Source organism: Ahaetulla prasina, chromosome 4, assembly GCF_028640845.1.
Source record: "Ahaetulla prasina isolate Xishuangbanna chromosome 4, ASM2864084v1, whole genome shotgun sequence".
Taxonomy (NCBI): Eukaryota; Metazoa; Chordata; class Lepidosauria; order Squamata; family Colubridae; genus Ahaetulla; species Ahaetulla prasina.
In genome coordinates, this window is record NC_080542.1 from 119,410,882 (window position 1) to 119,438,138 (window position 27,257).

General features: G+C 40.4%; 2 protein-coding genes across 9 annotated transcripts in view; both read right to left on the minus strand.

The window, feature by feature from the left end:
* The window catches only part of PLXDC2 (plexin domain containing 2), a 468,973-nt gene that overhangs the window by 422,929 nt on the left and 18,787 nt on the right, over window positions 1–27,257 (minus strand). The window lies entirely within an intron of this gene.
* LOC131197629 (uncharacterized) lies at window positions 158–2,471 on the minus strand. Its single transcript, XM_058181934.1, has 2 exons — window positions 472–2,471; window positions 158–289 (listed from the first exon to the last, which is right to left on the minus strand). The coding sequence occupies exon 1, from the start codon at window positions 2,432–2,434 to the stop codon at window positions 494–496; it is 1,941 nt and encodes a 646-aa protein (XP_058037917.1). The 5' UTR covers window positions 2,435–2,471; the 3' UTR covers window positions 158–289; window positions 472–493.

Consider the following 27,257-nt stretch of genomic DNA (forward strand, 5'->3'; position numbering starts at 1 on the left):
CTGCTTTGGCCTCCTGGTGCAGGGCTTTGGGTGAACGCTGGAGGGAAGTGCCACTAGCGGCAAAGAGCCAGTGGACCTTGTTCCAGTGGGACTGCATCATGGCCTGGAAGGGAACGTTGTCTTACCTGAACGTCCCTTCTTAGAGAGGGGAAAACGGCCGTCAGGACTGGGTTAATCTCCTCGATGCTGATTGGACCGAGTCTTAAAATTATTCGTTTGTGGTCCCCGCCTACTCCTTTTCCTTTCCAGCTTTTTCGGCGAGGATCCAACTGCAGGTCGTCGTGTTGAACTGAAATGAGAGAGAATTAGCGCCCTCCCGCCCCTGACTCCAGATTGAACCGACGCCTTGGGTGGGGCTGACGGCGGTTTTCCCCTCTCTAAGAAGGGACGTTCAGGTAAGACAACATTCCCTTCTCCCAGTCGGGGAAAACGGCCGTCAGGACTGGGACATACCAAAGCCCAAAGTCTTACCGGGAGGGTCGAAGGCGGCTAGTCATTGTTGTTGCGAAAAAACCGTCTGTAGAACTCGTCTGCCAAACGCTGCGTCCGCCGACGCGTAGGAGTCTACTCGGTAGTGTCGAATGAACGAAGAAGGAGTGGACCACGTTGCTGCTCTGCAGATCTCATCGATCGAAGCCTGGGCCCCCCAAGCGGCAGAAGAAGCTGCACTCCTGGTAGAGTGTGCTGTAGTATTACGCGGCACCGGAAGAGACTGACTCTCATATGCTGTGGCTATTGTCGCTCTGATCCACCTAGCCAGAATTGATTTTGTCACCTTCTGACCCAGAGTAAGTGGTTGGAATGAAACAAAGAGGGCTTCTGTTTTGCGGAAGGTCGATGTCCGATCAATGTAAATCTTCAATGCTCTCCGAACGTCTAGAGTGTGCCACACCTTTTCCAAATGGTGTCTGGGATTTGGGCAGAAATTAGGCAGTACGATGTCTTGTGCTCTATGGAATTGACTGTTAACCTTCGGAATGAAGGTAGGGTCTAGACGTAGCACCACTCTATGATTAAAGAAAGTGCAGAGGTCTTGACGAATTGACAAGGCTGATAATTCCGAAATTCTGCGGGCCGATGTGATGGCTATCAGAAAGGAAACCTTCAGCGACAGAAACCGGAGAGAGGAATCTCTAAGTGGTTCAAACGGTGTCTTGGTCAGAGCATTGAGCACCGCGTTCAATCGCCAAGATGGAAAGCGATGTACGACCGGCGGGTTGACATTGCTGGCGCCCCGGAAGAATTGTTGAATGAGAGGCTCCTTTGAAAGGGAAATGAGTGAACCGCACCTCAGGACTGACGAAATAGCCGCCACCTGTCTCTTGAGTGTGTTCGTCGCCAGTCCTGAATCGAGACCTCGCTGCAGAAAGGCCAGAATGTCCAAGACGGAAGCCGAGGTGGCCCCTATACTGTGAGATGTGCACCACTTTTCGAATGTGCGCCACGTGGCCTCGTAAATTCGTTTGGTAGAGTCACGGCGAGAAGCTAGCATGGTAGGAATGACCTGATTCGGAACCCTTGCTGTAGCTAAGACGCACCGCTCAACCTCCACACGGCTAGGCGTAACCATTGCGGGTCGGGATGCCGAACTGGTCCCTGGCAGAGGGACACCTGGTTGTCCGGGATCCTCCACGGTTCTCGAATTGACAGATTGATCAGGTCCGCAAACCAGGGTCTCCTGGGCCAGAAGGGGGCGACCAATATTAATTCTGACTTCTCGGATAGGAGCTTCCGGATCACTCTGGGGATCAGCGGAATCGGTGGAAATGCGTATAGGAGACCCCGAGGCCAGCTGCTGCGTAGGGCGTCCACTGCTTCCGCTCCCCGAGAAGGGAACCTCGAAAAGAATCGGGGCACTTGATTGTTGGTCTCGGAGGAGAACAAGTCCACCACCGGGAGCCCGAACCTGGATTTCAACTCTTGGAAATTCTCTGGGGATAAGGACCATTCCGACTGGTCGATAGTCTGACGGCTGAGGGAGTCCGCTGTGCAATTTTCCGCCCCCGCAATATGTTCCGCTCTTATTGACCGCAGGTGGGATTCGGCCCACTGACCGAGGGAGAGTGTTTCCGTCATCAACGAGCGCGAGTGAGTACCTCCCCATCTGTTTATATGCGCCTTCGCTGTCACATTGTCCGTGAGGACAAGGACGTCCCCGTCCTGAATGAGAGTCTCGAAGGCCAAGAGAGCGAGACGGATGGCCCTCAGCTCCAAAAAGTTGATGCCGTGGCCGATTTCCGATAGGTTCCACTTGCCCTGGGCCAGGTGTTGGTCCAGATGAGCTCCCCATCCCGACAGGCTGGCGTCGGTGGTGATAACGGTCCTCACTGGTTCCCTGAAGACTGATCCTCTGGCCACCCTCTCCGGATTCCACCATGCCAAAGAGTCGGCTACCTCCCGTGGCAGGAGCACCCGTCGTCTGGAAAGACCGCATCGGCTCCTCTGGTGTGGCAAGACGAACCACTGAAGAGGCCGACTGTGGGGGGGAGACCATGGAACTATATCGTATGCCGAAACCATCTTCCCTAGGAGCTTGGCAAGTTGCTCTATGGGAACTGACTGAGACCTTCTAGATATACTGGCTAACTCCGCTAAACTACTTTATGCTCAGCCGACAGATAGACCATCGACTTCTGTGAATCAATCTGAGCCCCTAAATGAACAATGGAAGTCGAAGGTATAAGATGGCTCTTATCCCAATTAATCGAGAACCCGTGAGATTGTAACACCTCAATGGTCAAAGAAATATCCCTAATCGCTTTTTCCTTCGAGGAAGAGAGAATGAGAATATCATCCAAGTAGGCTTGAAGCCTAACCGGGGTCCCTCGAATATGGGCCAGGAGGGCCGCCATGATTTTAGTGAAAACCCTGGGGGCCGACGACAATCCAAAGGGTAATGCCCTGTACTGATAGTGAGCGCCCTTGAAACAAAATCTGAGGAACTTACGGTGGTCTCGTCTAATGGGAATGTGTAGATAGGCTTCCGTTAAATCGATGGATGCCATGTAATCCCCTAGTCTTATGCACTCTAAGATGGAACGTAAGGAGTGCATTTTAAAACGACGGTACACAATGTATTTATTAAGAGCTTTAAGGTCTAGAATAGCTCTCCAGCCCCCCGACGGTTTGCTAACTACAAAGAGCCTGGAATAGAAGCCCTGTTTCCGTTGATCAATGGGGACCGGTTGGATGGCCCGAATAGTCAGAAGATGGTTGACCGCCGACTCCACGATGGCAGAGCTGGAACTGCGGTTGGAAACTGGGCAAGGCAAGAAAACCGTAGGGGGGGTGGACAGGAACTCTAGGGCCAGACCTAGACGGATGGTATCTAGAACCCACTTGTCTGAAGTGGAGGATTCCCATTGGGCCAAAAAATGAGTCAGCCGGCCTCCAATGGGGGTAACCTCCACAGAATCATTTGAAGCGGTTGAAAGGCTTACCCCGCCCTCCCCTGAATGATTTACGGGCGGTGAATTTGGACCCTGGTCTAACCTGATCGGTCCTCTGAGAGTTCCCTCTATACGGAGAAAACCTTTGTCGACGAAACCCCGCTCCTCCGAGTTCCTGGTCACGAAAGGAAGAAGAAGAAGAAGCAGCCCCTGGGCGAAAGTACGGCTGTTGACGAAGTTCTCCCCGGCGGGATAAGGATGGCAACACCTTCTTCTTGTCCTTGGTTTCTACTAGGATCGGGTCCAGAGAGGCCCCGAACAAGTGTGAGCCTGCATAGGGAGAGGATGCCAGGCGCCACTTATTCCTGGTGTCAGCCCGCCAGTGTCGGAGCCATAAAAGCCGGCGGGAAGTGATGGTGGACCCGATAGATTTTGCTGAAAACCTGGCTGCGTTCAATGTCGAATCGGCAGAGAATTCTAAGGCTGCAATTACCTTATTAAGGTCCTGATGGGCTCTTACGTCTGAAGCTGCAAGGCGGCTCTGAAGCTGTTTCAGCCACATAATTGATGCTCTATTAAAAAAGGAAGACGCTATGGAGGACCTGATGGACCAGGCCGCGGCCTGATGGGATTTGACGAGGGATTGGTCCGCTCTTTTATCTTCCGGACGAAGAGCTTCATTCTCCGGACCCGTAACATGGGATGTCGTTGTCAGAGCCACTACCGGGGCATCTACCGTAGGTACCTGCAAAATATTCTCCAGCTCCGGAGCACAATTATAAAACTTCTTGTCAGTGGCGTTGGGGTTAGAGCCCGCACCCGGATGAGACCATTGCCGCTGAACCACGTCTACAAACATCTTTGGGGCAGGGATGGTTTCTGCAGCCACCGTGGGTTCCACAAATAGACTATTTGATGTGCTAGGCAGAGACAGAGTCTCAGCCGGAGGGGCCTGAATTGCCCCAAGACCCGTGGTTGTTAACGCCTTAAACAGCAGAGAACGAAAGAGATGAGGTTTAAAGAGTCCCACAAATGATGGTTGATCAGGCCCTAACCCCTCATCTTCTGACAAGGCCTCCCCGGTATCCTCCTCTTCGGATAAAGAGGCTTGGCTGTCCACCTCATTGGTTTGTTCCCCCTGGGGTCTGGACCTGACTGAACCTAAAGTTGAGGCATCTCGTGCTCTATCCCCGCTACGAGGTTTGGGGGCCGCGGGGGGGGTTGGTTCCTTTTGGAGGAGAGACGCTAATTCCTGGCGTATAGCCTGTTGAATCATCAATCCCAAAGAATCAGGAAGCTGACCAACTGTAAGCTGGGGTAATGTGGCCTCCGATTGTAGCCTAGGCCCTCCTGTCTCCTGGATCACGTTGTCTGAGTGACTTGGGATTGGGCCAGCGATATTTTGAAGGTCTATTTCCGAAAGAGTACGGAACAAAGGAGCAACCCCAGCCTGGGCCATGGGCCATGAAGATGATCTGTCCGGGGACCAAGACCCAGACCCCTGGATTGGTGATGCACTGAGATCTGGGTTGGGAGAGGTCTGAGGGTCGGAGGTGCTCTTGTTCCCCTTTTGTTTAGGTGAAGGGGATCTGTGAACCCTCTTGGATGCCCTAGAGAAGGCCCTCTCGAGCGCCTTATGGCGCCTCTCCTCAGCCCGCGCCCCTTTCTTGCCCTTGGCCATTTTCCTGCCCCTGGTTGGTGAGTCCCGAGGGTCTGAAGAGGGGCCCTCCTCAGGGTTGTCTTGATTAGAGACTTCTTGGGCTGAGGCCGGCAATTCCGGCTGGCTTGAAATGGCGTCCGCCATTTTGAATTTTTTTCCCGCCAAAACAGGGCCGCTGTGGCCTACTTACAGTTCAGCTGCAGTTGTACTGAGAGAGGGGCTGCAGGCGATTCAGTCCTTCCACTTCCCGCCGGCTGTTGTGATAACTGGCTGCCGGTCTTGAAGCGGCCCAATAATTTGTCCTCTTTAATTTCAGGCCGCTCGCTCCGCCGGCCGCCGCTTCTTTGCCCGCCGGGTGGCCTCACTGCCGTCCTACAATCGCCTCCGTGCAGCTCCCCAAATGCCTCCCAAAACCGCCGATCAAATTTGGGGGTGGGGGGTGGGCCGCTCGCCTCTCGGCTACGAACGCGGCTTAAAAGGCTCCCTGTGGTGAAATAAGCGCGGGAGCAAGGCGGAAAGGCTTGAGGCGCTGAGAGAGCTATCCAGAGAGCCGGCCGTCGAGAACACGTCGGGCCTGACCGAGAGCCTGTCGGTGATTCTCCTCTTTTTTTAACCGCCGCCGCGGCTCTCCTCGCTGCGGGGAACCCGCCCGTGTGCGCCTCTCAGCTGTTTGGCTGGCCGGGCGAACAAAAAAAAATAAAATAAAATAAAATAAAATAAACGCCCAGGTCGCCTTCAGCGGGCTCGGGAGCCAGTCCCTTCTTCGCTGAAACACTTTAAATCCATAAATGGCCAAAAAGTAGAAAAAAAAAAAAAATTAACCTGAAACCTTAACTCCTATGCCAAGGTTTGAGGTAATAAAAAAACACGACCGGTCCAAAGCTAACCGAGTCGAAAAAGCTGGAAAGGAAAAGGAGTAGGCGGGGACCACAAACGAATAATTTTAAGACTCGGTCCAATCAGCATCGAGGAGATTAACCCAGTCCTGACGGCCGTTTTCCCCGACAGGGAGAACTGGCTGATCATCTCAGCCTGCTGAGCCTCCAGGCACCTGTACCTGGTCTTGAACTCCCACAGGTCTTGCCTCTACTTGGAAAGCCTATGCTCGTAGTACTCAGTGAGGTGTTTCTACTGAGCCTCCTCCTCAGTCAAATCCAATTTGAACTGATCTGTTTTGCCAACTCTTTCTCGTGGTGGCTGCTTAGCTCCAACAACTGCTTCCTGTTGATGCCCTAAGGAGCCTAGACAGGGAGGTGAGGAGTGGCTGGGAAGGAAGGAAGTAGAGACTGGTGAGGCACCCCTCAAAGTGAGTGACATTGAGTTGGCCATGCCCACCTAGTCAGATGATCACCTAGCCACGCCCATCCAACCGGTCATTAGGCAGATCATATTAGTGGACTGTGGAATTTAAAATTATGAATTTAGTGGTCCCTGAGGTCCAAAAGGTTGGTGACCCCTGCCCTAGTAAAGCAAGTCATTTGCTAGCTGATTATTACTATCTCAACAAAGGCCGTGAAGAAGGAATACTTCAAATACAGACAATTCCTTCTGTAGAGATAGGCAGTATGACCAATTTGTTAATGCTGCCACTATACGTTTACAGCTCTGAAAGCTGTCAATTTCAAGCATGATTACAGAGAATGAAGAAACAGAAAGACTTAGATATTTCACTTGATAACCATTTCCCCAGGTGAACTGAAATTACATGGCCTCATGAAATCGAGCTACCAAAACTGCTAGAAGTTCCCTTTCTGATTATATGGATACTATATGAAGCTGGATTTTTTCTTTAAAACATTCACTAAATTAGCTGCTCACAAGTTTCCTTTGAAAGAGTGCTGCAAGTCAGGGACTGCAGGTAAAATATTTAAAAGTCAAACAAAAAGTTAATTCATAAATTAAATAGTAATGTTAGTACTTTGACTGTTAACTTTTAAGTACATACTCTTAGAGATGACCTGGATAACTGAGAATCTCCATAGACATGCTCTTACAGACATCCTCATCTTCCCACCTTTCAATAGCTTCTGAGATTTGAAATACAAATAGCCCTTGACGTATAACCATTAGTTTAGTGACTTTTTGAAGTTATAACATTGAAAAAAGTGACATGACAGGTTTTCACTTACAACCGTTACAGCGTACCCATGGACACATGATCATAATTCAGGGGCTTGGCAAATGGCATGTATTTGTGACAACTGCACTGTACCAGGTCATACAATCACCATTTGTAACCTTGCTAGCAGCTTGACAAACAAAGTCACTGGGAGAAGCCAAATTTATTTAAAAACTGTATGATTCACTTAATTGCACTGATTTGCAAAAAGGACATAAAATGGGACAAAACTCACTTAACAATTGTCTTTGAAATTTTGGGCTAATTCTCTTTTTTAAAAAAAAAATTCAAAAAAAACTTTATTAAAATTTAAAATATTAAAATACTAATACAAATACATCTGTAACAAAAATACATGCATGATAGTTGTACAATTCAACATCTTTCCAACAGTACACAAATCTTAACTCAATTTATATATTCTCAGATATTCCTTCTTGATCAAATATATGTAAACACAATTTATATCTTATTTTGATCTATATATTTCCTATTTTTTATTTTCTATCCATTGATACCAGTTTTCCCAAGTTGAATAATATTTGGAGTCTTTCTTGTTATTTAATTCTATAGTAATTTTGTCCATTTCTGCACACTCAAAAATTTTCCAGATTATTACACAATATTACACAATTATACAATTTTGGGCTAATTCTGAAATCGTAAGTTGAGAATTTACCTGTAATTCAAGAATATTATGTAACTTATCTTTTTATATACACATCACACCATTCATGAAAGTTTCATTCAAGGAACTACATGTAAAAATTGGTTCTCTGACTAATAAGCAACCATTGTACGCACAATTCACAGCTGGAAATATCCCCTGTATCTATGCAGAGGGTTTTTTCCCTGATATACTATGTGGCTATGAAATTGGCACTTGAATGTCCCTGTCATAATATTTACATAGCTATATTCATCTTAAATAGAAATTGTTTACTTCCTGAAATTCTGTCACTACTACTTTTATATTAATAAATCTTGCTAAAGAAAATTATTTGAGATTTGTCTTGGGAAAAAGAAGACTTTCAGTTTAGGTTGCTAATAAAGATCTAATACCAACACACAGTAGACTACTAAATTGGATACTAGAAAATATTTGGTTGTGTTCCTATGAATTAAACAGTAGACAAAGGTGTCATATGAATATATTACAGTTATCAAAGATAAGAACTACAGTAGATATTTACAATATTTATCAATCATCTTTTTTGAAACTGCTTAAATCCAATTTCAAATATCAGCATGGCATCTTCAAAGATTTGTTTTCCCCACATTATTTTTTTCTTAAGAAAAAAGATATTGAAATATAGTATCCATGGAAGTTAACATACTGAAAAAACCCCATAGGCTTATGCAAGGGAATGCAAGGAAAAGCCAATATACAGTAAAATGTGGATACGAAATGCTGATCATGCCATGAAATAAATATTAATGTATCTCAGGCTGCAGTGCCCACATATAAGCTGATAAGTGCTGTGTGGAGCCGACAAGGGCAGTGTAACCTGTCAGCAAGTATTACAGAATGGGACAATAGGTCTGGAAGGCAAAGCAAAAGCAACATGGCAAGTCCTTGGCAGTGCCTCATAATATTCAAACTAAAGTGCTCTGTGACATGCAGACAAGAAGGGCATGGTGATTATAAGCAGCGCTTCAGAGAGATGATGGAGGGCAATGGGTGAAGAAAGGATGAGGCTGTGCAGAATATGACAATCTGAAGAGATTATCTTCTTCTGGCACATTTCTATGGCACTACAAAGCATCTCATACATGTTCATTTTTCCATTGCTTTTTATATCTGTAGAGCTCATTATGGGAAACGGAGATGGTGAGTTGATCTTTAACTTAGAGTTGAGAGAAAAATAATGTTGCATATTATATTGCATCTTTGTATGGATAAACGGACATTTTTCAGTTTTACACTAGGGCTTAATCAGAAATCATGCTTTATTTTCACTATTTTGTTTTAATTAAGTTAATACAAATGTCTCTCTTTCAAATTGGCTAGCAGAATATCTTTTTTTCCTCAGTGTGGGAAGACAAATGTTTACTGGCAGTCACATTTTTTTTGTTGACAAAGTAATTTTTTTAACCTCTTGATTCAGAATAACAGGATGCAGATTATTCAACAAAAAATACATAGAGTAAATAGGAAATGCTATCTCTTCCTTCTGTGATTTTTAGAAATGAAATATTACTGGACTAATCGATTTTTTAATGCGGTTATATAACAAACTGCTCTTGCTATTAACCAAGCATTCCCCTGCTCACATCTGATTTAAATTTTATTCACTTAGATGGTTTTCATTATAAAAGTAAGTATGGTGGCATAGCAGAAAAAAATGCTCAGTCTACTAATTGCCCTTTCTGTTTCTGGGAAGAATTTACATAAAGAATGTCAACAGGAGCCACAAATGACATTTTTAATTAAATATTTGAAAATATTAACAATTCATTGCCATCATTATATTAAGAAAAATTTTAGGCCAGTATGAAAACGAAAAGCTACTTTCAAACATATCTCAGTGAGCTACAAGGGGGGCTCAAAATCAACCTTAGAAGTTCGCATAATTTATTTACTGAAAGATAGTGGCAGTACTTAAAACAGAATTATAGTATTGACTTTCTGTTATGGCTTTACTCTCAATTTCTTCTAATTCAGAAATAACCAAACCTAAAATACTGCAATTCCTTTGGAGCTAACCCAATATATTTTGCAGCCTAAATGCAATCATATTAATAATTCACTCTTACTTGGTTAAGGGGTAGAATGGATTAGTTTGGAATAATCAGGTTGATTATGTAGCCAATTATGACTAATACCTAGTTGTGTCCTTTAAAATAGCAATCTCACTTCACTCTGGCCAGCACTGTTTAATACTTACAAATCAAATTTACATATCAGTCCACTGTCTTTGACAGTAATATGAAATAAACTCAGAATGGAATTATGTAATATGAAATAAGCTCAGAATGGAATATGTAGATGACCATGAGGAGGAATAAGGGAAAAAAGGAAGAATACAAGGTTCAAGTCTTTGCCGATGATATGGTATTCATTTTGGAAGATCCATTAGAAACAGGCCCCAAACTGATTCAAAAAATTGAGGAATTTGGTGAAGTAGCGGGACTCAAGATAAAGAAAAATAAATCTAAATTAATAACAAAAAATCTCACCAAAAGTCAAAAAAATGAATTGGAGGACAAAATCAAAACAAATATAACCAAGAAAATAAAATATTTAGGGATCTGACTTATAGCCAAGTGTTCATCAATTAAAAAGGACAATTACAATAAAATACTAAATAATATAAAAAAAGATTTGGATAATTGGAAAAATCTACAAATTTCATTATTGGGCAGAACCACCACAATTAAAATGAATATTTTGTGAAAAATTTTATTTCTGTTCCAAGTAATTCCAACAAAATTAAGGAAAACATTTTTTCAAGAGTTGAACAAATTAATTACTAAATTCATATGGCAAGGGAAAAAATCTAGGATTAAATTAAAATTATTGCAAAATACAAAAGATAAAGGGGGTTTGGCTTTACCAAATTGGGAATTATACTACCAAGCATCAATTATTATATGGTTAAAAAATTGGATGGAATTGGAAAATAGAAGAATTCTAGCAATAGAAGGTCATGATTTGCAAGTGGGGTGGCATGCATTCCTTTGGGACGACAAATACTGAACACATAAATATTTTCAAACACACATAATTAGGAATGCTCTGCTACAGATTTGAAAAAAATAAAACAAAAACACTATACAAGAATCCCAATGTGGCTATCCACAACAGAAATAATGAAACACCCAAATTTATTAGATGTAGACAAGATAATTAGATACAAGAAATTAATAAATGTACAGGGAAATTTGAGAACAAAACATGAACTGTAAAAAGCGATAGGTATGAAGGTAGTTTGGTGGATATACACACAAATACAATCAAGATACACAGAGGACAAAAATCATAGAATAGAATAGAATAGAATAGAATAGAATAGAATAGAATTTTATTGGCCAAGTGTGATTGGACACATAAGGAATTTGTCTTGGTGCATATGCTCTCAGTGTACATAAAAGAAAAGATACGTTCATCAAGGTACAACATTTACAACACAATTGATGGTCAATATATCAATATAAATCATAAGGATTGCCAGCAACAAGTTATAGTCATACAGTCATAAGTGGAAAGAGATTGGTGATGGGAACTATGAGACGATTAATAGTAGTGCAGATTCAGTAAATAGTTTCACAGTGTTGATGGAATTATTTGTTTAGCAGAGTGATGGCCTTCGGGAAAAAACTGTTCTTGTGTCTAGTTGTTCTGTGCAGTGCTCTATAGCGTCGTTTTGAGGGTAGTAGTTGAAACAGTTTATGTCCAGGATGCGAGAGGTCTGTAAATATTTTCACGGCCCTCTTCTTGATTTGTGCAGTATACAGGTCCTCAATGGAAGGCAGGTTGGTAGCAATTATTTTTTCTGCAGTTCTAATTATCCTCTGAAGTCTGTGTTTTTCTTGTTGGGTTGCAGAACCAAACCAGACAGTTATAGAGGTGTAAATGACAGACTCAATAATTCCTCTGCAGAACTGAATCAGCAGCTCCTTGGGCAGTTTGAGCTTACTGAGTTGGCGCAGAAAGAACATTCTTTGTTGTCCTTTTTTAATGATGTTTTTGATGTTAGCTGTCCATTTGAGATCTTGCGATATGATAGAACCCAGAAATTTGAAGGTTTCTACTGTTGATACTGTGTTGTCAAGTATTGTGAGAGGTGGAAGTATGGAAGGGTTTCTCCTAAAGTCTACCACCATTTCTACGGTTTTGAGTGTGTTCAGTTCCAGATTGTTTTGGTTGCACCACAAGGCTAGTCGTTCGACCTCTCGTCTATATGCGGATTCGTCATTGTCTCGAATGAGACCAATCACTGTTGTGTCATCTGCGAACTTCAGTAGCTTAACAGATGGATCATTGGAGATGCAGTCATTGGTATACAGAGAGAAGAGAAGTGGGGAGAGCACACAGCCTTGGGGGGCCCCTGTGCTAATTTTACAGGTATTTGATGTGATCTTGCTTAGCTTCACCTGCTGCTTCCTGTTTGTTAGGAAGCTTGTGATCCACTTACAAGTCTGTTCCGGTACCTGTAGCTGGTTTAGCTTAGTTAGAAGAATGTCTGGAATGATGGTATTGAATGCTGAACTAAAGTCTACAAAAAGGACCCTTGCATAGGTCTTTGGAGACTCAAGATGTTGTAGGATGTAGTGCAGAGCCATATTAACAGCATCATCTGTTGATCTATTTGCTCGGTATGCAAATTGCAAGGGGTCTAACAGCGGATCTGTGATGGTTTTCAGGTAGGAAAGCACTAGCCTTTCAAAGGTTTTCATGACTACAGATGTTAAAGCAACTGGTCTGTAGTCATTCAGTTCCTTGATGGTGGGCTTCTTCGGCACTGGGATGATGGTAGAGCGTTTGAAGCAAGAAGGAACATAACACATCTCTAGTGATTTATTGAAAATATGGGTGAAGATGGGGGCCAATTGGTCAGCACAGACTTTTAAGCAAGAAGGAGTTATCTTGTCTGGGCCTGGAGCTTTTCCTGGCTTTTGTCTGTGAAATAGGTCCTGCACTGCCTTTTCTAATTGTTTCTTTATTTCTAATTGTTCTCTGTGACTCACTACAGATTTCCTACTCACGAGACCATCTGCTAAAAATTAAGGAACATTTCTTTAAGGAGCAGCTTTCTTTGATCTCAACCCCGCCTGTCTTTACAAACACGGAGGAGATTCTAACATAGGAGGAGGCAATTCCCACGGAGCCATGGACTACTAAAAAAACCAAACGATGGAAGAGAAAGAAGAGAGGTAAACGATCTGGGATCTTAATCAGGCTAAGAAATCGCATGAAAACTCCTCTGCCTTCAATTTTCCTAACAAATATACGCTCACTTGCAAATAAGATGGATGAAATACTCCTCTTAAACAAATACTATTCTGATTTTCACAATTCAGCAGTCCTATGCTTCTCTGAAACCTGTAACATTCCAGGGTTTCAGATTGAACGATCAGACAGGATTCCAGAAACATCTGGTAAAAAGAAAAGAGGAGGCTTATGCCTATATATTAATAGAAACTGGTGTCAAGATTTTAAAATAATTTACAAATTCTGTGACAATAATTTAGAGACTCTAATTATCAACTGCAAACCTTACTATTCGCCTCGTGAATTTTCCTCATTTCTTCTAATTGCTGTTTATGTCCCACCACAAGCCTGTGTAAACAAGGCATTACGAACTCTAGCTGACCAAATCATGGAGGCTGAAGCCAAACACCCTGATTCACTGGCCATTGTTTTGGGAGATCTAAACAAGGCAAACTTAAGGAAAGAGCTACCAAAATACTTTCAGCATGTCAATTGTCCCACCAGAGGCAAGAATACTCTAGACCATTGCTACACAACACTAAAAGATGCTTATCGGTCTTTACCACGTGCAGCTGTAGGACACTCTGATCATTGCATGATTCACCTTGTACCTGCTTACAGGCAAAGACTTAAAGCCACAAAACCAATAATTAAATCAGTGAAGACCTGGACGGAGGAATCAAAATTAAAGCTACAGGCATGTTTTGACTGCACTGATTGGAATATTTTTAAAGATACCTCTGCAGACCTGGATGAACTCACAGATACTGTAACATCATATGTCAGCTTCTGTGAAGACCTATGTGTACCTACAAGGAACTTGCGAATATACAGTAACAACAAACCTTGGTTTACACCTAAACTTAAGCAGCTACGACATTCCAAAGAGGAAGCCTACAGAAAAGGTGATAAAATGCTGTACAATCAGACCAGAAATGCACTAACAAGGGAGATCAGAGCAGCAAAAAGAAGCTACTCTGAAAAGCTAAAGAATCAGTTTTCAGTAAATGAACCAGCAAACATGTGGAAAACTCTTAAAAATATCACCGGCTATGGCAAACCTCCTTCCCAGGCTGAAGGTAATCAACAACTGGCAGATGACCTGAGTGAGTTTTATTGCAGGTTTGAAAGCAAACTACAGCCACCTATCTCCACAACCCCCATCTCAGACACACCAACAACAGCCAAGCCTCCTACAACTGATCCCATTTCATTGGGTTCACAACCCCTAGTGATCACAGAAAAGGAATAGCTTCACATTGTGTTGGAACTGTAAAAAGATATGGAATGTATTACCATTTATGGTGGACATATCCAAAAGAGAAAAAATTCTGGGTTAAAATTAAAAAGTGGCTGGAAGAAATAACTAATTAACATATAGACTGAAGACCAGAGACCTTCCTGCTGGGAATACTCAAAACAAAATACAGTAAAGAAATAGGATACCTAATTCTACATATAATAACAGCTGCCAGAATAGCATACGCACAGAAGTGGAAAAACGAGAATAAACCAACGGAGAAGGAAGTGATGAAGAAAATCTTGGACTCTGCTGAGATGGATAAATTAACGAAGGAGTTAAAAGAAAAAGAAGAGTCGAAATATTATATAGTATGGAAAAAATTGTATAATTGGCTAGAGACTAGAAATACTAAATGAAGAAAAAGATAAAAAGCTTATATATACATGTATAAAATGGCAATGTATGAAAGAAAATGAATAGTTAGAAGGATAGATAGGATAGAAGATATATAGAAACAAGGGAGAAAAGTATAATTAAATGAGAGTGAAAATCAGGATGTAAATATGAGAAGAATAAGGAAACGAAGCTGATGTAAAGCAGGAATATATGTTTTATGTCAATGTATGCTATGTATTGTTGTTTTTTGTTTGTTCTTTTTTGTTAATAAATAAATAAATATATATATATATAAAAACAAAAACAAAGATTTTTACTACTAGTTCTGTGGGTGTGACTTGGTGGGCATGGAAGAGGAAGGATACTGTAAAATCTCCATTCCCTCCCCACTCCAGGGGAAGGTTACTGCAAAATCCCCATTTCCTCCCGATCAGCTGGGACTCAGGAGGCAGAGAATAGATGGGGGCGGGGCCAGTCAGAAGTGGTATTTACTAGTTCTCCGAACTACTCAAAATTTCCGCTACCAGTTCTCCAGAACCTGCCAGTTAGAGGTGGTATTTACTAGTTCTCCGAACTACACAAAATTTCCGCTACCAGTTCTCCAGAACCTGCTGATATCCACCTCTGACTTCTACCCTAGATAACTGCTGTATGAGCAAAAAAGTCATTGGGAAACAATTTATTTTTGCAAGAGAAGAAAATCTTAGGAAACTGATGAATATGTTTTAGTATCCATATACATGTGGGTTTCAGTCTTCGGCAAAATAGACCATATTATAAACAGACTTGGAGTATCCTGGCCCATTAAAATTACATTAAATAAATGGTCTTGTGGCCAGTTTGCTAACCATTCACATCATCTAGTATTTGTTTGTTTTAGGTTTTATAAAGACTTAAGTCACAGATAAGTGAAAAAGCATAATAATATAGCCTAGCATCATGGGAACTAATTCTGCTTTGAGAACTTCAGGAGAATCAGATTTCAACCCCCAGTGTCACACTGTAAATTCCTTGTGAGACTTATAGTAATTGCAGTATCATTTTGAGTTCTGCTATTTGATGAGTGGCTCTGATCAGGCAAAATTCCTTTTGGCTAAGCCAAGCACTGTGTAGGAGCTTATGTAAGTCTTGTACTTGGCCAATACAAATTACATTCTTTGAAAATAAGATTGTTAAGGAAATCCCTTTTGCAAAATCAAAACCAAAACCAAAACCAAAACCAAGAAGAGAGTCATGCCTACTTACAACATTATCATAATTGTTCTGCCAATGGATTAAATAATAAAAAACCACAGGAACGCATATAGTTCAATGAAAGTTCTCTAAATTACCAGTAAAAGGCAACTAGGCTTTACCAAAACTACATATTTTACTGGAAAGGAGGTAAGGGAGAGTTCAGAGAAAAGCAAGGAGTTCATCAAAGATTTGGTAGTTTTAGATAACTGATCTAATTCCAGTGAGACCATCGAAACAGTAAAGGATGGTCTTATCCTATGATCATCTTCCTAGGCTCTAAATGACTGAATGATGATGATTACAGACCTGAGATCAGAAGCACTTGGAAGAACTGTAATATCTGCATGAATAACATCTGGAAGAGTAAAGTTACCAACCTCCCAACAGATTAGTCAATACAATAAATTTTCCAATTGCTATTTATGCCCATGAAACATGGACTCTAAAAAAGACAGCTAGGAGAAGGAAGCCTTTGAACTATAGAGCTGGAGACAATTATTATGAACTGCAAAATAATGAAGGACTCCTAGACAAACCTTACCAAAAATATTACCTGAAGCCAGGATCGTCAAACTATCATATTTTGGCCATGTCAGGCAAGCTGACTCACTTGAAAAATGAATCATGTTGGGAGTGGCCAATGGAAAAAGAAGGGGCTGCCTTACTGGCTATAAAGCAGGGGTGTCAAACTGGTAGCCTGCGGGCTGGATGCATCACACGTAGACCAAACCCACCCCAGCTCTGCAAAGGCAAAAAAGTCACAATACTTCATGTGATATCACGTGACACAATCAAGTTTGACACCCATGCTATAAAGGATGATACTGGGATGACCATCAGATGGGTTTCAGCAGGTTCTGACCAGTTCTGGAGAACTGGTAGTGGAAATTTTGAGTAGTTCGGAGAACCGGTAATAAAAATTCTGACTGGCCCCGCCCCCATCTATTCTCTGCCTCCCAAGTCCCAGCTGATCAGGAGGAAATGAGGATTTTGCAGTAACCTTCCCCTGTCATGCCTACCAAGCCACACCCACCAGCCATGCCACATCCATCAAGCCACACCCACAGAACCGTTAGTAAAAAAATTTGAAACCCACCACTGATGACCATGGTGGGTATGAAAGAGACAGTGCAAAACAGAGGGTTTTGGAGAGTGCTAATCCATAAAGTGGTCAGGAGCAGACATGGGTGAATGGCTGAAATGGTGAAATTGAGTTTACAGAAACAAAAAAAATGTTTATGCTTTATTCTTCTCTCTTTTTTATATTCACTTATGAATCTCTCTGAAGAGCACCCACAACTTGGGGGCAAGTCATTCCACTGATTAATTACTCTAACAGGAAATATTTCCTTAGTTCTAAGCTGCTTCTCTCCTTGACTAGTTTCCATCCATTGTTTCTTGTCTTGCTTTCTGATTCTATGGAAAATAGGCTAACTCCCTCTTCTTTGTGGCAGTCTCTTAGATATTGGAACACTGCTATCCTGTCACCCTAGTCCTTCTTTTCATTAAACTAGACATATCCAATTCCTGCAACCATTCTTCATGTTTTAGCTTCCAGTCCCCTCATCATCTTAGTTGCTCTTCACTGTGAAGAACCTTTTTTTGTACATTGTTACAACAAAGCTATTTTTCTCCAATGTTTGATTATATTGTTAATTTGTGTTCATTTTGGTCTTTCGATATTTAGGGAAGAAATGTACATTAAGATTACATTCAGGGAACATATGGTGGAAAAAGTTTAGGAACCCTTACTTAACCAAGTTTCCTATTCTCATATCACCAGTATATATTTACCGTGTTTCCCTGAAAATTAGACCCTGTCTTATATTTTTTTGCTACCAAAAAAGGCACCAGGTCATCCACTGACTCACCTCACTTGCACTAGTCCCCCCCCCCCCCCGGCTTCCTTTTAGCTGTCAAAGGCCTTCAGGGACTTCTTCTGCGGCCAGCAAGGCTTTCCTGAAGGCCTCTGCAGCCGATAACAGAGCTCCGGATCAGGAGCTCTGTTATATGGTCAAATCATCTTCTCCCTGCTGCCCTTTGGATTACCAGAAAATCTAATCCAGAGAAGTGAGGGATTCTCCAACAAGATATTGAAAATGATCTATGCAAGGATCCAGGTCTGCTAATATTAATTGTTAACTACTAATATAAATCAAGTAATAGTAGCTTAAAAAGTAAAAACAAATAAAGCAATCTCCTTTCTTAAGATATCCTCCTCATTTTCCTTTTACCCAGTTTGGTACACTGATCTGTTATTGTGCCATTTATCTATCTTCTATTGTCTGGCATAATCCAGCTATACTAAACTAAAACTACAATTGTGGATTTCATAATTTCAAGACTACTAGATTGATGATTTTAGGGCTAAAGCTTTGACTAGATGTTTTGTGCATGGTGTATAGACACAGCAAGCATGTAAGCATGTGTGTGTGTGTGTGTGTGTGTGTGTGTGTGTGTGTACTCTTTCAAATCACTATTAACTCCTGGAAACTACCTAAACAAGTTCCTGTAGTTTTCTTGGCATCATTGAAGGAAACAATTTGCTATTGTTTGCTTCCTAGAGCTGAGATTTAATAAAATTCACTTAAGTGACTTTAAGGCATAGTATATAAAAGCATTTTATTACATTTTTGTATTTTTATTAAAGTTGGTAACAATTTATTCTCTTTGCGTTCATTCTTTTGACAATAAAGTTGAAAGCTCAACACTATGCTGCATTGTTTATAGTAGGTGTACAGTATTTAAAAGTTTATGGAATATACTTCTACTAAATAGTACCATTACATCTATGCAGTTGAATGCTATAATTTATTCCAAATTTTTAAATAATACTTATTCTTATAGTTATTCAGTGGACCACATTTAGTAAACAAAAGGCTGCCAAGGGACTGTTGCAATTATGTATTTGTTGAGCAGTAAGAACTAATTTGAATGTCCTTTGTCTGAATAATCATTATTGCAGCTTGTTTCCTCCATCGGTAGAAAAACCATAATTTATGGGGGCTGAAATTTCTGGATACTGTATGGAGTTTTACAAGTCATAATTTGCCTTTCAGCTTCTAAAATTATTTTATTTGTGTGGGCAGGCATAGCAAAATCAGCAGTGTGGGCTCTCAGATGATATACAGCTTCGTGATTTTTATGCATGGATTCATAAAAGTTGGGCTAATTGTTTGTGGATGTGTTTTATTTGTCAAAAGTAAGTAAAATCTTCCTTACTGGGCACCAAGACTATCAGAAAGTGTTTTTATTAAATTACACCCCCCTCACCCCCAAATCTGTCCCCTGGAATACCAGAATGGTGTCCATACAATGAATACTTCCTGTTGCCTTAAAGCACGTATAAATGATGTGTGGATGTCCAGAAGTTGTTGAATGCCAAATGCCCTCATTCTCTGGACAGCAGAGCTAAGGATGAGAGAAGGTGGGAGTCAATAACATCTGGAAAATCATACCAATGCCAATAAATACAATATAACTTACAACTGCCTTTCTGCCCATTTCCTTAAATAATTCTGATTCCCCTCTTCATTTTTTTATCCTTAGGTAATTGCCCTAGAAGCATTTAAATAAAGAAAATAAATTCTTCCTGGATTGATGTCTGAACCAGATGACAAAGGAAGATAACAATACTCTAATGATTTAAAATGTGGTCAATCTACTGGCATTTCTTTGCAGAAAAATTAATAAATATATAGTTCCACTCTTCCTTTTCTCTGGAATTTCTGTTTTATATGGTCCTCCAATTGCTTGCCTGGCCCTTATATTGTTTACCTTATACTAATGTTAAGCTATAGTTAAGATGTAGCCATACACATGTTTTTACCATCACCCTCTGCAATTATTATACAGTACAGTAAAGAAGTTTCTCCTGATATTTAACCTTTCCCTGCTTCCTCACAGCTTTACCTTGTTGGTTTCTCTCTGGGCAAAAAAGGGGAAAAAATCTATTCCCTCCTTAGTGTGGCAATCTTTAGGACTGCAGTATCTCCCCTACAGACATCTTTTCTGTAGGCTAAAACTTCCCATATCCTTTAACCATTTCTCATAACACGATTATATAATTTTATACTATTACAGCAGAAGGAAAATCCATTCCCATTTTATTAGCCACTATTAAAATTGAAGATTGTAGATATTTGTCATAGATGGTGAATAACAGGAGGTATAAATATACTGCAATAATACCTCAGAAATTATTATAGAAACAGGAGATTTTTAAAAAATAACAATGTTTGAATCTTCTGAACCCTTTAAGTATCTTAGAAACCACAACATTCTTCCTATTTTTTATTTCATGATCAGAAACAGACTGGAAGAGGAAATATCCGATTTTGTTACCCAGTGCTTTTATTATGGAGAAAAAAATGTAAGCCAAAAGAAGCAGCCATTAAATACTGATCCAAACAATCATATTTCAGTTTAATAATTTAAAGATGCTTCTGCAAACTTCTGTGTCATGATAGAGTTATACTGGTATTGTAAATCTTTAAACAGTTTCCTTTTACATCATTCAAGCCAAGTTTGGAAAGTAACGTCACTTTCATATTCACTTACGATCTGAGGTAACAAAATTTACCTCAGTTGAATGCTATGAGAAACAACAATAATGTTTCCTTGAAAAAAAGCATCAAAACCAAATAGATTTTATATAATACGAATGAAAAATTCATTTATAATGAATATATGAATGATGTTACTACAAAGATACTATAGGCTTTATAATTTAAACCAATAAAGTACGGTCGGTCCCTGTTTATAGGTGGAACTAATGAGCTATGTAATATTCTGGATGCCTGGTTTCCAGTCCACAAATTCTTGCATTACAAATAATTAATCTATTATGGTTTTGGCAGTGTAATTAGGAAAGCATGCTCTCTTAATTTATTTTCCTAATGAATTCTGCATTAACTAAATGGCAAACGTGAATAAGAAATATGTCTGTCTGTCTGTCTGTCTGTCATCTTCATCTATTTATCATCCATCTATCTATCTATCTATCTATCTATCTATCTATCTATCTATCTATCTATCTATCTATCTATCTATCTATATATCTATCTAATATAGGCAGCCATTTCATGAACAAGTGGCTCTGAGTGGCAGAAAATGAAAATAAAATCAGTTAAAATACAATTGTGTTGTTACTATATAACTTAAAACTATAAAAACACTATAAAAGTGCTAAGAAAGGACAAATGTTACAATGGACCCACCCAGTATCTCACCAGTCCTCTGGTGTCCCCAAGCCCGATCCCTCCTTTTGAGGGATTTCCAGAAACTTAGCCAGTACCACATTTTTGGGGGTTGGCGGTAGAGATGTTCCATAAAGTGAATGCTACAGCAGAAAAGGCCCTATGCCTAGGACATTGCTACTTATTTTAAAATATATTTTAAAATACTTTATTATCTTGTGATAAACAATTTGCCAGAGCAAAATATTTTCTTTAAAAATCTGAAATACAGAAATTCAACAGAAAAAAAAATCCACAAATGTGATCTCATTTTTTGAATTCCTGAATACCATCTCTCCTTTGAATAACATCGGACAAAAAATTGATAATGGTAAACAAACAACTGGCAGGCACATTCTTCATGACTCAGAACCCAAATATCTGTGAGACCTCCTGCTTCCAACAATATTGTATCTGTCCAACAAAATCTAGTAGAATGTGCCCCCTTATATGTGGATGGCCCTCACTCCCGGTGCTTAGGATGCTATTAACACATTATTCCATCAAGTCTTGGGGCTGAAATGTCATCTTTCTCTCTATGAGAATGGATTTTTAAAAATTTTTGCTTTTATTGATGAAAGGTCAATTATAATGATTTGTTTTCTTTTTATATTATCTTTTCACCAATTAGCAGAAGCTGGGATATACATTGCTTAGTCATTCATAACTGAAGCAGTCCATAAATATGATAAAACAAAGAAAACCAGTACAACAAATCCAAATACACCTCACTATAGGTAATTTTCAACTTATGACCATAATGGAACCTGATGTTTACAGTCCTAAATTGTGATAATCATAGAATAGGTTAGCATTTGACTGATTGATTTTACAATCTTTTTTTCTGGAGGCCATTAATTAAACATGGCAGTCATAAATTGAATGTGATAGTTGTTAAGCAAATGCCAGTCATTAAGTGAATCCCTTGTTTGCTACAGGGTGTTTTTGCCTGTACCTTGTACAAAGTACATGGCTTTTTTCATGCGACTCCTAAATATTGTAAATTCTATTTATGCAGGCTGGTACTTGAGCACTGTAACTTCAAACAGTCCCTAAGCAACTGGTGATAAGTCAAGGATCACCTGTGTGCTGCATGTTTCCTACATCTGATGTGGAAAATGCAATAATGGATGTAGATGGAAAGATGGGAAATTGTTGTACAAGCAGAAATACGCTTGTTATTTAAAGCCGGATGCTTTCCAAATGATTTAAGCCAGAATACTATCATTTTGACAAAGTAACTGCTGATACTGAAGAATCAATCTAGGATAAAATCTGAATGCTTAAGGCTAGTAAGAGACAATACTTGTTCTGTTCTTTCTTATGAAGTCTAGTTACTAGTCTCATATCACAAAACGACAAAACTATAAATTCTATTTATTGTCTTCTCAAGATCTGAATGACATAAGAAAAATAAGCAATCCATAAAGCCCAAACTATAACTTCTATAGGAGATAATATCTGAACAGTGGCAAGAGTACTATTGATCAAATCCAGTATTCTGTGATAATCAATTAGTATACAAGCAGTAATTATCCAAGATTGTATTATAAACAATCAATAAATCAATAAGCTATAATGTGCATTATATAATTGCATTCTATTTATTTATTTATTTATTTATTTATTTATTTATTTATTTATTTATTTATTTTATTTGTCATAACAATATATACAAGCGTTACATAAAAGGTTATAAATATATGAACGTATATATGAGGAGAAATGAGGTACTAAAAACGTGTATATACATAGGGAAAGAAACAGTAGGACAGGAACGGTAGGCACGTTTGTGCTCTTATGCACGCCCCTTTAGAGTCCTCTTAGGAAAGTGGTGAGGTCAACCGTGGACAGTTTTTGAGTGAAACCTTTGGGGTTATGAGAAGAAACCACAGAGTCAGGTAATGCATTCCAAGTATATACAATTCTGTTACAGAAATCGTGTTTTCTGCAATCTAAACTGGAACGGTTGACATTGAGTTTGAATCTGTTTGTAGCTCTTGTGATATTGTTATTGAAACTAAAAAGTCATTGACAGGAAGGACATTACAACGGATGATTTTATATGCTAAACCCAGATCCAGTCGAAGGCGTGAAGTTCCAAGTTTTCTAGACCCAAGATATCAAGTCTGGTGGAATAAGGTATTTTATTAGTTTCAGAGGAATGGAGAATTCTTCTCGTAAAATACCTTTGGACACGCTCAACTGTGTTGATGTCAGATATATGGTAAGGGTTCCAGACAGGAGAGCAGTAATCAAGAATTGGCCTAACAAATGTTTTATATGCTCTGGTCAGTAGCGTGGTGTTTTTTGAAAAGAAGCTACGTAAAATTAAGTTGACAACTCTTAGAGCCTTCTTAGCTATGTAGTTGCAGTGGGCTTTGGAACTTAAATCGTTAGATGTAAAACTCCAAGGTCTTTGACAGGGTGGGGTCATCTGCGAGGCAATGTCCATCAAGCATGTACTTTGTGATTGGGTTCTTTCTTCCAATGTGCAAGACTGAGCATTTACTGGTTGAAATTTGTAGTTGCCAAATTTTAGACCAGGCAGATAGATGATCAAGGTCCTTTTGAATTGTGGATGCATTGTCAGTGGTGTTGAAAAGTTTGACATCATCAGCAAAGAGAACACAGTTACTTGAAATATCAATACAAAGATCATTTATGTATATTATAAAGAGAGTAGGTCCAAGAACGCTGCCTTGAGGAACACCACTCTTGACAGGAACAGGATTTGAAAGAGCATTACCAATTTTAACTATTTGTTGTCTGTTTGACAAAAAAGCAGATATCCAGTGGTGTAAGGGTCCTGAAATGCCATAGGATTTTAATTTTAGGAGAAGTTTATCATGTACTACTGAGTCAAAAGCTTTGCAGAAGTCTATGTATATTGCATCTATTGATTTACCTAGATCAAGATTAGTAGTCCATAGGTTTTACAGTAGAGAAGTTGTAGATTGCATGATAATTTTTCCTGAAGCCAAATTGTTTATTTGAGAGAAGGTTGTGCATTTCTAAGTGTAAGGTAATGGATTGGTTGATGATGGATTCCATAACCTTGCAGGCGACGCAACATAGGGAGATAGGTCTATAATTATCAACTAAGCTGGGGTCGCGTTTTTTGTAAACTGGGATGACTGGGGCTTGCGACCACAGACTGGGAAGGAACTGGTTCTAAAGGCTATATTAAAGATTATACTTAGGGTTCTGCTAGATTACTAGAGAGTTTTTAAAAAGTAAGCACAAAGACCATCAGGTCCAATGGATAGAGATGGCTTCAATTTACTTAGAGCTTTACCAACATTTTCTTCTGTAAAATCAACAATTGTTAAGTTGTCATGCTCATTGATTGTACAAATTTGGAATGTTGGATGAGTGCCATCACTGTTGACAAAAACTGATGCAAAGAATTTATTAAAGAGGTTTGCTCTAGATTCTTCATCATTGTATTCATTGCCATCAGGATCTTTTAGAGGTGGCATGCGTCTAGAGTTTTTAAGCTTGTTGTTGACAAAATTATAGAAGGCACGACTGGAATTTGTGCGCAGAAGATCCTCTTCTTGTTTGGTGTGGTAATTTGTGCATTCAGTTTTTATTTGGTTGCATATAGTTCTGTAGCGTTTTTTAAAATTAGCTACATAGCCCTTTTTGTTTCTTTTCCAGAGGGATCTTTTTTTAGATTGAAGCTTTTTTATTGATATGGGTAGTTTGCTTTTCCTAATCTTGATGGTAGTTAGTGGTACATATAGTTCGATGACTCTGTTGATTTCGAGTAGAAAAACTATTCTATGTGTATCATATATCTCCTAATTGATAGGATGAGAGCAACAGTATAGTAGCTTACAAGCAGTGGTGGGGTTCAAATAATTTAACAACAGGTTCTGTGGGCGTGGCTAGGTGGGCATGTAACTGGGTGGGCATGGCTAGTTGGGTACCATGTGACTGAGTGGGTGTGGCCAACTCTACGTCACTTACGTGGGTGGTGCCTGTATGGATCAGCAGAATTGGGGAGGGAATCCAAAGGTCTCTGGTGGAGGGCGGGGCAGGAGGAAAGAAAGATCCTCTGTGTGTGTGTGTGTGTGTGTGTGTGTGTGTGTGTGTGTGTGTACGCACAATCTTTCCACAGGGGAAGGAAAGGTTTTATTGGCACAGGAGCATCGCTCAGGCATGCCTCTTACCACCTGTCTCTGCCTGTTCGTGGCAGAGCAACTTCTCCTCACTGGGCGTTAGCAAGGGGAAACAGTAAAATCAGTTTTTATTTCTTTGCTAAAGCTGCCGTTCCCTCTTCACATGGGATCATGCAGAAGTTAACAGAAGTTATGCCTAGAAAGATGATGCATCAACTACTAAGGGCTTGGCTATGTACTATGTCTCTAGTTCTTTTTAATTTTCGTTCACTGGGATACATACAGAAGTAGAAAAGAGGCAAAAGGAATCCACACCTAATTGGATTATAATGTTGGCCCTAATAGCCAGCAATACCTTCCAACCTTCTTTGCAGTAGATTGGAGCACTCAAAAGAAAATTGACTAGGTCATCCTAATGACCTGCTGGCATAAGAGGATGAGTTAATTTCCACAAAGAACAGTTAACCTGGCCTCTCAAGTCATCTGAAAACTGCCAGCAAGTTTCATTGATCATTTCTTAAATGTTGAAAAGATTTTCGTCCCCCAAGTTTAAAAATGACTGTTGACAAAGAAGGACACCCCTCCCATTTAAATCAGAGATGATTCGGCTATAAATATATGTTAAGCTCATGGATCAGAATACACAAACAAAATTAATTTCTAGTATTTGGAGATCAAAGATTTTAGATGCAAAAGTAAGTAAATTACAAGGTGATAGTCCATTTGAGATTACACCTATCACATATACAATCTCTCTATCTATCTAAAAAGGCTGTATGTATGTATGTTCCAGCATAACCCTGGAACGCCTTGAGCAATTTCAACCAAACTTGGTACACAGATGACTTGCCCTCTGGAAAAAAATACTGGGAGGGGGGTAAGATACCCCTGGTGTGTGTGTGTGTGTGTGTGTGTGTGTGTGTGTGTGTGTCTATGTGTTCCAGCATCATTCTGGAAAGCCTGGGCTGTTAAGGAGAGCAAGTGTGGCATCCTAGAGCGGAAATTGTTTGTGATGTAAGTTCTTTCACAGCTTCCTCTGGAAAAGGAGAGCGAGTGTAGCATCCTAGAGCACCAATTGTTTGTGATGCCAGTTCCTTTGCAGCTTCCTCTGGAAAGCAGCCATGACATTTGCCCGGGGAAGCACCTGATGTTCCCTTCTCTTGGCAGGAGGCGACCTCTCGTGGATTTGGGGCAAAGTGTCATAGACAGGACAGGAAAGAGGAGTGCATGGGAGGGGGAAAGGAGAGGGCAGAGATGATGGGCATGGGAGTAGGGGGAAGGCCTCTCTCAATGGCTCCCTGGTGTGTGTGTGTGTGTGTGTGTGTGTGTGTGTGTGTGTGTGTTCCAGCATAACTCTGGAAGTTTCTAGCAATTTCAACGAAACTTGGTACACAGATGACTTACTATCTGGAAACAAATACTGTAGGGGTAAAACACCCCAGCAACCCTGGGGGGGGGCGTGTATGTGTGTATGGATGTTCCAGCATAACTCTGGAACACCTCAAGCAATATCAGGATTGGGCTAAAGAAATACCCATGCAATGTAAGGTTATCAGCTAGTAAATACATAAATACAAGGAGTTATGTCATATTGAGATACGGATGCTTGTAACACACATTTATTTTCCACCAAGACCTCACAATGCTATAAATCCACATATTTCTTTTTTTTTCTCTTCCCTTTACAATAATTCCACAAGATCATCTGGTCTGAGAGACATGACTGTCCAAAAGACAGCTTTCTTAGCTAAAGGTCTCTGTGTCTAATGCAGTCTGTTATTAACAGCAGCTGCCTGCTGTTCTAGTCCCACCAGGCCCAAGGTTGACTCAGCCTTCCATCCTTTATAAGGTAGATAAAATGAGGACTCAGATTGTTGGGGGCAATAAGTTGACTTTGTATATAAATATACAAATA